This window comes from Nomascus leucogenys, chromosome 10 (genome assembly GCF_006542625.1).
Source record: "Nomascus leucogenys isolate Asia chromosome 10, Asia_NLE_v1, whole genome shotgun sequence".
NCBI classification, from domain to species: domain Eukaryota; kingdom Metazoa; phylum Chordata; class Mammalia; order Primates; family Hylobatidae; genus Nomascus; species Nomascus leucogenys.
The window spans coordinates 65,365,799-65,381,135 of NC_044390.1; the positions used below are offsets into that span (position 1 = coordinate 65,365,799).

The following is a 15,337-nucleotide window of genomic DNA, read 5'->3' on the forward strand; positions in this document are numbered from 1 at the left end:
AGGCCCAGAGGAATCCTACTGGCTTGAGTCAATCAGCAGCCGCGGGCGGTGCCAGGAACCTTTGGACGCCAATTTTCTTCTCAGCAAGTCCTTTCCTGACCAGGTTATTGAAACTACGCTCCTCTCCACCTAGCCCTGAGGACTCCGTTCCTCTTGATGAAATCTGCTTTATTTTCTCACACTTTACCCACTGCACACTTTCGAAACACTTCTTGCTACTCAATATTTTTGTGGCCGCCCCGCTAGGATACAGGCTCACTGCAGGCAGAGTTTTTGCCATTTTTTTTCTCACCGCTGTTTCCCCCACAGCCTTTGGCTGCGCCCTGCTCGCTGCTCTGGGATGAACTTGCCTTTCAGGCAGCCCTGCCCATGTCTCACCTCCCAGCTCACCTGTCCCACCTGCCCGCGGATCCTCGCCCTCTCCGCTGGGCTCCCACAGCCTCGTCCTCCCCTCTGGCTCAGCCCGGACCCCGCCAGGCTGTGCCCGCCTCTGTCTCCCCTGCCCGTGGCGGGTGCCCCTCCAGGCTCCGCCTCGCCCAGCCCAGACGCCCAGGTGGCTCCGCCCCATAGATGGGAGGCAACTGCCCAGGGTGCAGAGGCAGCGAGGGGCTGCTGCTGAGAGCCCTGCCCGGTCCTGGGGAGGAAGGGTGAGTGTGGATGGAGGGGGCAGCCCTGCAGGTGTCAGAGGCAGGGCGGCAGCAGCACAGGTTTCCTCTGGTGACAGCCCTTCCCTTCCCTCTTCTCCTTCCATCCTCTGAGCAACCCCATGTTACAGGCTGTCCCAGACCCCTGTGGGACTCTGCATCCACCGCGGTTCACACCAGGCTGTGCTCAAAGGAACACATCGAATCCTCTCGACCACTCCATGTACTCTCTTGCCAGGGCTGCCTTGAGAAAGGAACACAGACCGAGTGGCTTCAACAACGCCTTTGTTTTCCCACCCTTCTAGAGGCTGGAAGTCTGAGACCAAGCTGTGGTCAGCGTTGCTTCTTTCTGAGGCCTCTCCGTGGCTTGCAGGTGGCGTCTTCTCCCTGTGTCCCACGTGGTCTTTCTTCTGAGCATGTCTCTGTCCTAATCACTAATCACTCCTTTTTTTTTTTTTTTTTTTTTTTTTTTTGAGACAGAGCCTTGCCTTGTCTGCCAGGCTGGAGTGCAGTGGCGCAATTTCGGCTCTGTAGCCTCTGTCTCCCCGATTCAAGCGATTCTCCTGACTCAGCCTCTCGAGTAGCTGGGATCACAGGCATGCGCCACCATGTCCGGCTAATTTTTGTGTTTTTAGTAGAGACGGGGTTTCCCCATGTTGGCCAGGCTGGTCTCCAACTCCTGACCTCAAGTCATCTGCCCGTCTCAGCCTCCCGAAGCACTGGGATTACAGGCCTGAGCCACCAGGCTCTGCCCCGAATCACCCCCTCTAATAAAGACATAGCTCATGAAGGATGACAGCCCACCCTAACAACTTCATTTTAACTTAGTCACCTTTTTATAAGTCCCTGTCTCTAAATATGGTCGCATTCTGAAGTGCTGGGGGTTAGGACTTCAGCATAGGAATTTGCGGGGGACACAGTTCATCCCTGACACCCCATAAGTGTGGACATCTGACGATGCACAGAGCGGGCAAGCCCCTTCCCAAGACAGAACCATGGGTTTTACAGAGCCCAGCTCAAGCCAGCAGCCATCCAGCTACAGAGCCTTTACCCCTGAACTCTCTCTGCGAGGCCTCAGCTGAGGAAGCCGCAGGGCACTGTGGACCACCAGAAGCTCCTTACTGAGGGCAGGACTCTGAGTGACCCCTGAGGATGGTTAGGGCCAGACACGTGGATGCTCAGGGCCTGCCCAGGGACACAGAGCACATTGGCCACGCCTGAGTCTGCAGAGAATGTCGCTTCCTCGTGCTGGGTTCTCCCTCAGGCTGAGGGGTGGGTGCTGTGATCCCTCCAGGGGACAGATTAGGAGACTGAGACTTGGAGGGAGAGGGCCCAGGACCCTCACACTCCAGAGCCAGGGCCTCCCCTAGCATCTTGGGCTCAGCCTTGCTCCCCATGCTGGGCTCACAGGGCCAGGGCTGTGCAGTCACCACCAGGCATGCTGGGCAGGGGGCACTGAGAAGGTTAGGAAGGCTGGGAACCACCTGTGGGGCCACATGCTCACAGCACCTCAGAGTCCTGGTCCCGTCCACTCTGCCCGTGTATACCTGAGACCACACCTTCTAGCTGCACAGGGCCCTTGGGGTTCCACAAACTCTGCCTGTGTTTCCAGCATCACAGCCCTTACTAACAGGAGCTGGGGTGGCCCAGGGCTCCTCTGCCCCCTCGTTCATTAGGGATCTTCCCAAGGAAGGAGACAGAGTCTGTCACACTCTCCTCTTTGCCTCCACCCCCCTGAAGGGAGGAGACACTCCTGGTGTGGTTGTTGTGCTCATTCGTTAAACATCACCTCCCCCGCCTCAGGGGACCCCTCCCCATCTCTCATGCCTCGTGGTTCCTCCGCCAGCCCCTCCTGAGTCCCAGCCCTGGCAGGACTGACCCTCCCGAGCACCTAGAAGCTGTAATGGCCAGACAGTGCCTGCTTCCCTGGTGTGGACAGTGCTACGGGAGGGAAAGGCTGTGGGCAGAGAACCTGCAGCTGTGGGTCGGGGCCTCCCTGCTGTGTGCAGTCCACACTGAAGAATCATCTGGAAAGTAGAATCGGCCACTCCCCAAGAGCCCTGACAGCTCTGGCAGCGTCGGGGCCAAGGTCCTCTTTCGTGGTCAGTTATTTTTCTGATCTTACCCACAGGCTTCCTGTGGGGCCCTTCTGGGGCCCTGCGACACCAAGGCTCATCCTAAAGAAGCTCACGCTGCAGTAGCTGCTGCCCCTGCTGTGGGCAGGAGAGTGGGCCTCGGGGAGAGGAACCATGGGGCTGGGCTGGGCTCATTTACCATGGGCTGACCCTCATTTACCCACAGGGGCTCTGGCTCAGGATATGAGATCTTGGCGGGAAGCCCCAGAGTTTGTGCAGGTGCAGGAGGGTCTCTGTGACTACGCACTGCTCCATCTTCCACCCCCGTGGGTCCCTGTATGACTCCAGCCCTGTCCAAAGCTACTGTCCCAGAAAGGGGACATTTCCATCAGGATCCTCAAGTGGCCGGAAGCGTTCCCCTGGCAGCCTCTCGTCTACAGGACCATGGACAGCGCAGGCTCCGGGACCTGGGGCTCCGGGGTGGCGCCTGCGCTGCGGGTGGAGCGCCCACTGGGGGAGGCATCCTGAACTTCAGGACAGCCCGGGGTAGGTGGAACCCGGGACCAGGTCCTGAGCCCAAAGGATCCAAAGACTCTGGTCAGGGAAGGTCCAGATCCCCTTTCTCCCGACAAAGCCTCCTCGGCTCCCTCGAGGTCTCAGCTGCAGCCACTCCTGGGCTCTCCATCCTCGCCAGGACCCTGGCACTCACCTCTCCCTCCTCAGGATGCGGTCAAGCTCACACGGTTTTCTAATGGATGTGATCAGAGAGGGGAAAGGAATAGGAAGGATGGGGCCAGAATGTTCCCCTGAGCACCTGGAAGGAAGGAGCTGTGTCCATGGAGGACTGGAGAGGGGAGGCTTTCAGGGGTGATGATAATTCTGAGAATAGGCCTGACATCCGAATGAGGATTGGCGGGAGACAGCTGCATGCAAATGTCCGGAGCTCAGGAGAGGGGTCCAAGTTGGAGATGTTTCAATGCACAGTTGGAGTAAAGTGATGATCACAGATGAGGAGAGAAAAAGGGGTGATAAGAGACGGAGAATAGGACACACTTGTCATTGGTGATGTTGATAACAGCAGGGTTTTGTTTCTTGTTTACTAATTCTAATCATTTATGTAGATTCCCTTGGAGTTTTTAAAACCATGTTTTGTGCTGTATTGAGATATAATTGACAAATAAAAATTGTATATATTTACAGTGTACGTAATTTTCTGTGGACACTAACCTCTGCACTTTATTATTATTATCATCATTTACTTGACAGACAAAAATTGTATGTATTCATGGTGTACAACATCATGTTTTGAAATACTCTATGTATACATGGTGGAAGGCCAAGTCTAGCTAAATAACAGATGCATTACCTCACACATTTATGAACACCTCTGCACTTTGAACTGACATCCTGTAGTCATCTGAGATTCCTTTTGTAAACAAAAAATAAAATCCTAAGCACCCCCACTGACTGAACTGACCTCTTGGCCGAGGGGACCCCAGAGAAACCTTAAAAACAGATTTCCCAGGCATGATAGGACAGGAGGTCAGATGCGCTTTGTTTTACCCCCACCCCTTTTGTGGTTTAGACACAACAGCCAGCATTAATATTAAAATGGAGATCATAAGACTGACAGTACAGACTCTTTGTGGCAAAGAGCAAATTATATACAAGACCTAAGACCATGACAGGCAAGGGTTAAATCATGCACCCTTATGCTTAAAGAATAAATTATGTTCTAGCTTCTGCAAGGTTTCTCTTTTTCTCTAGCAGCTAAGCAAGCACTGGCCTTGAGAGAACCACTTGAGATGGCCACTTGTATATCTTCTTTTGAGAAATATCTGTTTGGGTTGTTAGCTCTCTTTTTAATAGAGTTATTTGCTTTCTTGATATTGAGTTGTTTTTAGTTTCTTTTATATCTTGGATACTGTCTTAGTCCATTTGTTTTTCTATATTGGAATACCTGAGGCTGGATAATTTATAAAGAAAACAGGTTTATTTGGCTCTTGGTTCTACAGGCTGTACAAGAAACATACAACAGCATCTGCTTCTGGTGAGGGCCTCGGGCTGCTTCCACTCATGTCAGAAGGCGAAGGGGAGCCAGGGTGTGCAGAGATCACATGGCAAGTAAGAGAGAGAGAGGAGACAAGAGGGAGGTGCCACGCTCTTTCAAACAACCAGCTCTCACAGGAATTATAGAGAAAGAACTCACTCATTACCATGAGGATGACACTATGACCCAAATATCCCACTGGACCCCGCCTCCACCACTGGGGATAAAATTTCAACATGAGACATGGAGGGGTCAAATTTTCAAACCCATAGCAGATAATTGCCTCTTATCTGATGTACGGTCTGCAATTTTTTTGCTTACTTTGTAGGTTAGCTCTTCACTCGGTTGACTGATTCCTTTCCTATGCATAAGCTTTTTATTTTGATGCAATCTCATTTGTCCATTTCAGCTTTTATTGCCTGTGCTTTTGGGGTCATATCCAAAAAAAAATTATCCAGGTCACTGTCCTGGAGCTATTCCCTGATGCTTTCCTCTAGAAGTTTTACAGTTTCAGGTCTTGTATTTAAGTCTTTCATACATTTTGAATTGATTTTCTATATGGTGTGAGACAACTGACAGCAGTAGTTTTTTTTTTTATTATTTGAGACAGGATGTCACTCTGTCATCCCAGCTGGAGTGTGGTGGCACAATCATGGCTCACTGAAGCCTCAACCCCCTGGGCTCAGGCGAACCTCCTGCATCAGCCTCTTGAGTAGTTGGGACCACAGGCATGCGCCACCATGTCTGGCTAATTTTTTATTATTATTTGTAGAGATGCAGGTCTCACTATGTTGCCCAGGCTGGTTTCAAACTCCTGAGCTCAAGGAGGAGCTGACTCTCCTGCTTCAGCCTCCCAAAATACTGGGATTGCCACCATGTACGGCTTACAACAGCAGTTTTATTGGAGTGGTGGGAGATGGTCTGAAGACTTAATTGGAGAAAGTTCAGAAAGCAATCAAAGGAAGGGTGGTGGGAGGAATGAATACAAATAGCCTTTTGAGGAGTTTTGCTGCAAAAAGAATCTGAGAAATGGATGTGAAGAAGGAGGGGTTTTGTCAGTTCCTTCACTGCGATCTCCCAGAGGTGCTCAATGAATTCAACCCGGTGTTAGTCTCCTATGGCCTCCAGGGTGATTTACCACAAACTTGATGTTTTTTTTTTGTTTTGTTTTTTGAGATGGAGTCTCGCTCTGTCGCCCTGGCTGGAGTGCAGTGGCGCAATCTCGGCTCACTGCAAGCTCCGCCTCCCGGGTTCACGCCATTCTCCTGCCTCAGCCTCTCCAAGTAGCTGGGACTACAGGCGCCCGCCACCACGCCCGGCTAATTTTTTTTTGTATTTTTAGTAGAGACGGAGTTTCACCGTGGTCTCGATCTCCTGACCTCGTGATCCGCCCGCCTCGGCCTCCCAAAGTGCTGGGATTACAAGCGTGAGCCACCACGCCCAGCCAACTTGATGTTTTAAAACATAAGATATTGGCCAGGTGCAGTGACTCACGCCTGTAATATCATCACTTTGGGAGGCCAAGGCAGGTGGATCACCTGAGTTCAGGAGTTTGGGACCAGCCTGACCAACATGGTGAAACCTCATCTCTACTGAAAATACAAAATGATCCGGGTGTGGTGGTGCATGCTTGTAATCCCAGCTACTCAGGAGGCTGAGGCAGGAGAATCGCTTGAATCTGGGAGACGGAGGTTGCAGTGAGCCGAGATAGTGCCCCTGCACTCCAGCCTGGGCAATAAGAATGAAAACTCTGTCCAAAAAAAAAAAAAAAAGCAAAACAAAATAAAAATAAGATATTGTTCTCTCACAGTTCTAGAAGCCAGAAATTTGAAATCAGTAAGGCTGGGCAGAAACCCTCCAAGATTCAAAAGAATCCATCCCTCATTTCTTCCAGATTATTGCAGCTGGTGTCATTCCTTGGCTTCCAGCTGGACCACTCCTATCTCTGTCTCTGGGATCATGTAGCCTCACACCATTTTGTGTGTCACATCTCTATCTGCCTCTTTCTTATTAGGATGCTTGTGATTAGCTTTGGGAGTCAACTGCATAATCCAGGAAGATCTCCACTCGTCAAGATCCTTAAATTAATTAAATCTGTAGACACTTTACTCATAAGGTAACATTTATAGGTTCTAATAACTAGATTTCTTGGGGCAGGGGGCATTATACAGCTTACTGAGCTGTCCATGAGATCTTTCCCCCCGTTAGGATGCCCCCATCTGCCCTCCAGACCTTGACCTTTTATCTTCTTTGCTCTGTTCCTCCACATCCTGACACACTAGTGGGTTGCCTCCTATGTGATGCATATTTAGGAAGATAGGGACCTGTGATTCTAAAAAAAAAAAAGCAAACAAACAAAAACCACACACACAAAAAAAACCTTACAGACTGGAAGAAAATATCTGAAAATAAGGATCTGATGAATGACTTCTAACTGCTGTTGGTGGGGCCGGCTCAGGTTCTTGACTTTGCTGCACAAAAGAATTTGTGAGCGAGTCCAAAGTAAGAGTAGGCAAATAAGTTTACTGCAAAGTGAAAGTACACTCTAAGAGGCAGAGTATGCTGCTCAAAGCTAGAGACATCCCCTAGTGCCTTAAGGGAAATCTCTTTATGGGAGTTGTACATGCATATTCATAAAGTACCTGTGAGGTCAAGTATGCAAAGGTGGACCTGTGGTTGGTGCATGCACTCAGCATCTACATGCTCCAACTCTCATTGCATGTATCATTAGTATATAAAATATCTATGTAGGAGTGTGTTTTTAACTATTAAAATGAGGAAAATTTCATTATAAGCTAAACCTTGAACCCAGCTGCACATGTAGGACACTGGAGAAGTTCCTAGTCTCCCCACCCAAGGCAGGAATTTGTAGCTAATAGCTTCTTGGGCTTTTGGTACTGATTGGCTAGAGACTGGGGAAGTTACAACATGAAGAAGTGGTTTTTGTTCTCATTCCCATGCCATATTGGGTATTAGGAACTTGTAACCATCTGGTGGTGGGCCAGTATCCTGTAGGGCTGCTTATCTTGCAAAAGAGGGGCTGATGCACAAGGGTGAGAGCCAAAGGAGCCTGCTGTGAAAGGGGCCTGTGCAGCTTCACACAGAGGAACAAGTCAGTATGGCCTCTGAACCCTACTTATCCTGCCTCATATCTGAAATATATCAAGAACTGGATGGTCGTGGTGGCTCACATCTGTAATCCTAGCACTTTGGGAGGCCGAGGCGGGCAGATCACTTCAGGTCAGGAGTTAGAGACCAGCCTGGCCAACATGGTGAAACCCCATCTCTACTAAAAATATGAAAAATTAGCCGGGTGTGCTGGCACACACCTGTAATCCCAGCTACCGGGGAGGCTGAGACAGGAGAATTGCTTGAACACAGGAGACAGAAGCTGCAGTGAGCTGAGATGGTGCCATGGCACTCCAGCCTGGGTGACAGAGTGGGACTTCATATATGTAAATCACGCCTGGCAGCAGAGCAAGACTCCATCTCAACAGCCACAACAACAACAAAAGTCTATAAAAAGACTTACACCTGAGTACCATTAGTGAAAAATGGGGAAATCTCAAATGCCTATCAATAGATGAATAAATATAGGACTATAGTATATTCATACAATGGGATAGAACTTAGCAATATCACACTGTGAAAACTATAGGCACAAACAACTTGGTTCAGTTTCAAAAAATATGCTGAGTGACAGAATACGACACAGATGAGTAGATTCCTTCCTAGGAAATTTTGAAATAGGCAAAATGACACACTATGATAGAGAGCATCTCAGTGGTTGCCTGGCACAAGAAGTGGGAATGATGAACTGCAAAGAGGTTAGGCAAAGCCCTTGGTGTAGTGGAAATGTTGTATATCTTGATTGTGGCAGTCACAACAGGGCTGTGTGCACTTGTCAAAACTCACGGAAATGAACACTTCAAGTGGGTGCACATCATCTCATGTAAATTACACCTAGTTAAGTTCATTAAAGAAACACAATAAGACACATTTTCGTATGTATCCTTCTACTCCATGAACGTGGTATGATTTTTTTACTGTTAAAAGTAAATATACTGAATATTATATTATGTGCATATACTATCTTCTAAAATAACTTATAGCAAGATATTGTTTTATCTATTGAGGACTCACTTCCTTATATTTAAAAAGAGGATGGAAATACCTCTCTATGGAAGGTAGGATGAATGAAAATTTTTATAGATACTACTGTGTAGAGAGATTTTACCTGTATATGGTTGCAAATACTATTATGTCTTAGGCATTGAGGATCGGCCAGGTGTGTCCCACAAAGAGTAAAATAAAACACCATATGAGCTGAAGCTAAATTTTAAGTTTTTCTGTACATTCAACTCATATTGTCTGGAAATATTATGTCTTTGGGCCTCATTTAATTATCAGAAATGTATTTTTACATGAAAGAAAATGCTAATCTCTATGGTGAGCCCCATAAAAAAATTGCTGCTGTCCCCTCTGCAGGGAATGGCAACACTAATGGAAAAGAAATTTCTTCTGGACTTGTTCATAGAAGCTTTCGTTTTACATGAAAATACTACATGTTTCTTATTTTAGAGATGTCGCTGAAACATTGCAAATCAGTGTACTAACTGCCAGGGGAAAAAATCCATAGTCATATTTCTTAAAAATACCTCATATGATACCATGACATATGGCAAAGTCACCAGCATCCATAGTTGAAAAGCCAGACAGTATTTGTGTGTGGTGAACATAAGGCTATGGATGGGGAGTATCTAAAGGGTAGGGACAGGTCAGTGGCATCCCTTCTTGTCTCCAGCCTCATTGGCACATAGATGCTCAGTATAGCTTGGGTGAGTGAATGAATGAATGAATTGAATGAATGAATGACTGCCACCTTCACCACATCTAAGACCCTTCTTCATTTCTTCTGCCCCAGACACTTACATGAACCCTACAGAAACCTATATCCTGCAGGACAAACCACCCCACAGGTCAAGAAGAGGACGTGACTCAGGCCAGGCCTGGAGTGACCAGCTGCCTGGTGTAAACAGTTGTGCACAGAAAAGCACCTCAGAGTGGAAGGACTTTAGACATGGGGTTTGCATGTCTCAGATGGCCCCAAAGGTACTGATCCAGGCTCTGGTGCTCCTGGGAGGCAGGACTCAGATTCTGCTCCATCTCCTCCCCTCTCTGGGCGGGTCTCTGGCATCTCTGGCCCATGAGAGTCAAGCTGTGTGGAGGCGACAAGCTCTGAGCACGTGTGGGTCTGAGGTTCCTCTTCCACGCAGGGCTGAGGTCTCCTGCTCCTCCCCAGCTTCCTGTCCGGCCCTGTAGCTCTTCCCCTCCACTCCCTTCCTCTTGTCGGCTCACACAGGGAGCCCAGGAAGCCTCTGCCTCAGACATGCTGCTGCTGCTACTGCTTCCTCTGCTGTGGGCAGGTGAGTGGCTGCGGGGAGAGGGGTTGTCGGGCTGGGCCGAGCTGACCCTCGTTTCCCTGGCTATGGATCCAAAAATCTGGCTGCAAGTGCAGGAGTCAGTGACGGTACAGGAGGGTTTGTGCGTCCTCGTGCCCTGCACTTTCTCCCATCCCGTACCCCACTACGACAGGAATTCCCCAGTTCATGGTTACTGGTTCCAGGAAGGAGCCATTGTATCCTGGGACTCTCCAGTGGCCACAAACAAGCTAGATCAAGAAGTACAGCAGGGGATTCAGGGCCGATTCCGCCTCCTTGGGGATCCCAGTAGGAACAACTGTTCCCTGAGCATCATGGATGCCAGGAGGAGGGATAATGGTTCATACTTCTTTTGGATGGAGAGAGGAAGTACCAAACACAGTTACAAATCTCCCCAGCTCTCTGTGCATGTGACAGGTGAGGCACGGGCTTCAGAAGCAGCCACAAGGGAAGGTCAAAGGGACCTCAGGACAGGGCTTGGGATGGGACCCATGTCCTGGAAGGGGGTTGGGAATGAAGCCTGTCAGACTCAGGGGAGTACCCGGACCAGAACCTGAGCTTCCCTCAGAGCTGTACCACAGACACCCCTTCCTGATCATGCATCCTCGTTTCCTCACCAGTCCTGACCCACAGGCCCAACATCCTCATCCCGAGGACCCTGGAATCTGGCCACCCCAGGAAGCTGACCTGCTCTGTGCCCTGGGCCTGTGAGCAGGGGACGCCCCCCATCTTCTCCTGGATGTCAGCTGCCCCCATCTCCCTGGGCCCCAGGACCCTCCACTCCTCAGTGCTCACGATCATCCCACGGCCCCAGGACCACGGCACCAACCTCACCTGTCAAGTGACGTTCCCCGGAGCTGGTGTGACCACAGAGAGAACCATCCAACTCAGTGTCTCCTGTGAGTGCTGGGCCAGGACGCCTGGGTCCCTGAGGGTGTGATGGGGGGAGGACTAGGAAAGAGGAGGTCCAGGACTGGGGCCACTGGTGGTTGTGTCCTAGACGCCTGGCTGAGTAGAAGACCTAGGACACAAGCCCTGTCTCTCTACATTTCTGTGGCTTCTGGGGTAGGGAAGGAGTGCCGCCCTTATCTCACCCTCACCCCAACTGAATGGGAAATCCTCTCTTGTTGTCCTAGATGCTCTAGGGAACCTAAAGATTGGTGTCTCCCTAGGAGAAGGCACAGGTAGGATAGAAACTCCCTCCTTGGGAAGAGGAGACCTTCAGCTCAGGGCAGGGGTGGGCCTCTCCTCATCCTGACCTCACCTCATCCTGGTGATCTGACACCCTTTTGTGGGTGAACCAAGGCCCCATTCCCATCCTCAGCCCCCATGGCCACCTGAACACTTGTCCCCATCGCCCCCTCACTCCCCTCAGACCCCACACACAACCCCCTCAACCCCACAACAAGGGCAGGGTGACATTCACACACAGACCCAGCCTTTCAGGTTCCCTACATTTATCACCTGAACACGCCTCCTGCCTCCTCTTTCTATTTCCCCCTGTAGTTCTGACCTAAGTGCTTCTGGACAGGTGATACAGTCTCATGGGCAAAAACTTAACAATGCACAGCAGAGTCTGTCCTCAGATGCCTGTCCTCCTCCCCAGAATTGACCAGTGTCCACCCTGGCTGCTCTGAGCCTTGCGGTGTTCACCTGAAGGATCTCAGAAGTCATTTGGCATCAACAGCATAGACTGTTCTTATCCTCCTGTAGGACGCCTGTGGTATTCCATTGCATGAATAAAAATTCTGTATAAATCTTCTGCTCCTGGAAAAGCATGGCATTGATTCTGTTCTACCAACAGACACACTACAATGAATAATCTTGTATCTGCTTCAGCAAGTGTATGCCTATGTATGTGGGATCTCTTCCTAAACGCAAAATAGCTAGCTTATACGTTCTTTTTAATATTGTGAAATATGGCAAAATGTTTCTCAATCAAGAGTGGGCAAGCTGACATTCCCAAAAGTAAGGGGTCAAAGTGCTTGTTTTCATCAACCCAGTGTGGAAGGAGACCTTCTGATTTTTGCCAATGTCAGGTGAAAATTGTTGTGTCCGTATAGTTTTTATTAGATAAAAATTCACATAACATTAAATTCACCATTTTAATCATTTTAAATTGTATGATAAAGTGGCTTTTAGAATGCTCACAATGTTCTTTAACCATCCCACTATCTAATTTCAGAACATTTTAATCACTCAAAAAAAACCTCTGTAACTTTTTGAGGAGATACCAGACTGTTGTCCACAGTGTCAGCACCACTGTGTGTTGCACCACCAATGGCTTTGGGTTGCAATTTCTCCATATTCTTGCAAAAATTCTCATTTTTCTTTTCTTTTCTTTTTTTTTTGTTTTTGTTTTTGTTTTGTTTTTTGTTTTCTGAGATTGAAGTCTCACTCTGTCGTCCAGGCCGGAGCACAGTGACACAGTCTCGGTCCACTGCAACCTCCACCTCCCGGGTCCAAGTAATTCTCGTGCCTCAGCCTCCCAAGTAGCTGAGATTACAGGCACCCACCACAATGCCCAGGTATTTTTTTTTTCTTCAGTAGAGATGGGGTTTCCCCATGTTGGGTAGGCTGGTATCAAATTCCTGACCTCAAGTAATCTGCCTGCCTCGGCCTCCCAAATTGCTGGGATTACAGGCGTGAGCCACTGCACCAAGCCTCATTTTTCTTTTTCTTCCCCTCCCCCTTTTTTTTTTTTTTTTTTTTTTTGATACAGGGTCTCGCTCCGTCACCCAGGCTGGACTGCAGTGGCGCAGTCTCACCTCACTGCAACCTCCACCTCCCAGATTCAAGCAATTCTCCTGCCTCAGCCTCCTGAGTAGCTGGGATTACAGGCATGTACCACCACGCCTGGATAATTTTTGTATTTTTAGTAGAAACGGGGTTTCACCATGTCGTCCAGACTGGTCTCAAACTCCTGACCTCAGGTGATCCACCCACCTCGGCCTCCCAAAGTGCTGTGCTGGGATTACAGGCATGAGCCACCATGCCTGTCCTCATTTTTCTTTTTCTTTTTTTTTTCTTTTCCTTCTTTTTTTTTTTTTTTTTAAGATGGAGTCTCACTCTGTCACCCAGGCTGGAGTGCAATGGCGTGATCTCAGCTTACTGCAACCTCTGCCTCCGGGTTCAAGCGATTCTCCTGCCTCAGCCTCCTGAGTAGCTGGGATTACAGGTGCATGCCACCACGCCCAGCTATTTTTTGTATTTTTAGTAGAGACAGGGTTTCATCATGTTGGTGAGGCTGGTCTCGAATTTCTGACCTCGTGATCTGCCCACCTTGGCCTCCCAAAGTGCTGGGATTACAGGCATGAGCCACCATGCCATGCCTCGTTTTTCTTTTTTAAAAGATGTACAGTCTAATAGTGAGTGTAAGGTACATCATTGTAGATTTAATATGCATTAACATAATGATGAATGATGTTGAGCATATTTTCATGGTCTTATTGATTATTTATATCTTTTTGGTAAAAGTTTTATTTAAGTCCTTTGTCCATTTTTTCATTGGGTAATTTGGGTTGTTTGTAATTTGAGTTGTAAGTGCTCTTTATATATGTTGGATACTAGACCCTTACCAAATCCATGATTTGCTAATATATGCTCCCATTTTGTGAGCTATCATTTCACTTTTCTGATAGTGTCAATCACTAAACAGAGCTTTTAATTTTGATAAAGTCCAACTTACATATCATTTCTCTATCCAGCCATTGGACAGTCAGGGCATGGTTTATGGTAAGCCCTGGGCTCATGTGATCTCACATCCAGGGATGCCTGAAGGGTCTGGAGAACCTTCCTCTTCTTATGTTCAATATGGACACAGATCGTGGTTTGTCAAGTGAATCAACCTCATCCCACTTTTTTGTAGGGAAATCAAGGCCTGTGACAAAGGTGGTTCTGGTGGCCATTGGGGAGGCAGCTGTGAAGATCCTGCTTCTCCTTCCTCACCTTCCTCAGGTGAGCACTGCCCCAGGGGAAGTGTGTGGAGGGCAGGAGACATGATGCTGAATCCCAGAATCTCAATCATGGAGATACTCAAATACCTTAAGAGCACCTAGGACCAGGCAAGGAGCTCAACTGGTGGTGAGAATTCCACATGGTTCATTTGTAGTCAGGCCTGTGTCTGTCCAAACCCTAGGCCAAATGCCGGGGTGGAGAGGTTTCTGTTCTCATAAAGAAGATCTTGAGGGCTAGGCCTGCTCTCTCCACCACATTTTCTATCAGCCCCTTTGCAGCGCACAGGGAGGTGAGTCTGCAGCCCTCTGCACCCCAATCTGGCCACACTTATATGCCTTGATCTCTTCACTCAGTGTGAGGTCCTGCAGGAGGAAGGTGGCAAAGGCAGCAGCAGCCATGGAGGCTGAAAACACTGCCATGGGCTAATCTCTCAGGTAAGTGTTGTGGACGTCTCACCCTCCAATATCGTGCTGGATGACTTCTTTCAATGGCCCCCAGGATAGCTGCACTCAGCATGGCCGAAGTTGAACCTCCCATGTCCGTCCCCAAACCCACTTCTCTGCAGCCCCATCTCTAAAGTCAGAACCAACGTGTGGGTCTCCACCTTGACCTCCCCACCTTCTCCAGATCCCATAAATCACTCACTCTTGTCCCTCCTTCTCCCAAGCAGAGCTCATTTGGTGCCCTTTTCTCCATCCTGACCCTGGTCATGCCTGGGCCCTCACCTCTTCCCTGGTCACTGAACCATCCTCACCTTTTGTCTCCCTGTCTCCCCAGCATAGGCCTCCAGACTCTGCTTCCAGATGCCTCCTCGTCCAGTGCCTCCACAGTCTGAACGGACTTGTCTCCTTGTTTCCTCTCCATTGCTGGAGAACACCACCGTGGACTGAAGGCCTTGCACGGTCCATCCTCCACTGGACTCTCCTGATCCCTCCTTTCTCTGTGTCACCCAAAGTCTCCCCACACCCACTGGGCCAAGCCCTCTATGACTCTGAGACTTTGCATGTGTAGTTCCGTTTCCTGAAATGCCCTTCCCTCCCATTTCTGCCAAATCCAGGTCCTGATTGTCCTTCAGGCTCAGTCTTAAATGTCACGTGTGTGTGTGTGTGTGTGTGTGTGTGTTTCCTGTATGATATTGAGGGAAGGGTACATTTATTCATTAATCTATAG

The 15,337-nt window shown here is 49.0% G+C and overlaps 1 protein-coding gene across 1 annotated transcript; it reads left to right on the top strand.

The window, feature by feature from the left end:
- Positions 1–2,547: 2,547 nt before the first annotated feature.
- On the top strand, positions 2,548–14,574 carry LOC100594483 (myeloid cell surface antigen CD33-like). Its single transcript, XM_012509709.2, has 9 exons — positions 2,548–2,628; positions 2,776–2,871; positions 3,160–3,265; positions 9,694–9,881; positions 10,132–10,627; positions 10,831–11,109; positions 11,347–11,394; positions 14,079–14,167; positions 14,521–14,574. Exons 1-9 carry the CDS (start codon positions 2,548–2,550, stop codon positions 14,572–14,574), a joined length of 1,437 nt encoding a protein of 478 aa, XP_012365163.2.
- The last annotated feature ends 763 nt before the right edge of the window (positions 14,575–15,337 follow it).

Excerpts from the sequence above, each read along its gene's own strand:
- LOC100594483 (XM_012509709.2), top strand. The coding sequence starts at position 2,548 with ATGGCCAGACAGTGCCTGCTTCCCTGGTGTGGACAGTGCTACGGGAGG. Across the intron at positions 2,629-2,775 it reads CAGAGAACCTGCAGCTGTGG|GCTTCCTGTGGGGCCCTTCT; the intron begins GTCGGGGCCTCC and ends TCTTACCCACAG. Across the intron at positions 2,872-3,159 it reads CCCCTGCTGTGGGCAGGAGA|GACCATGGACAGCGCAGGCT; the intron begins GTGGGCCTCGGG and ends TCTCGTCTACAG.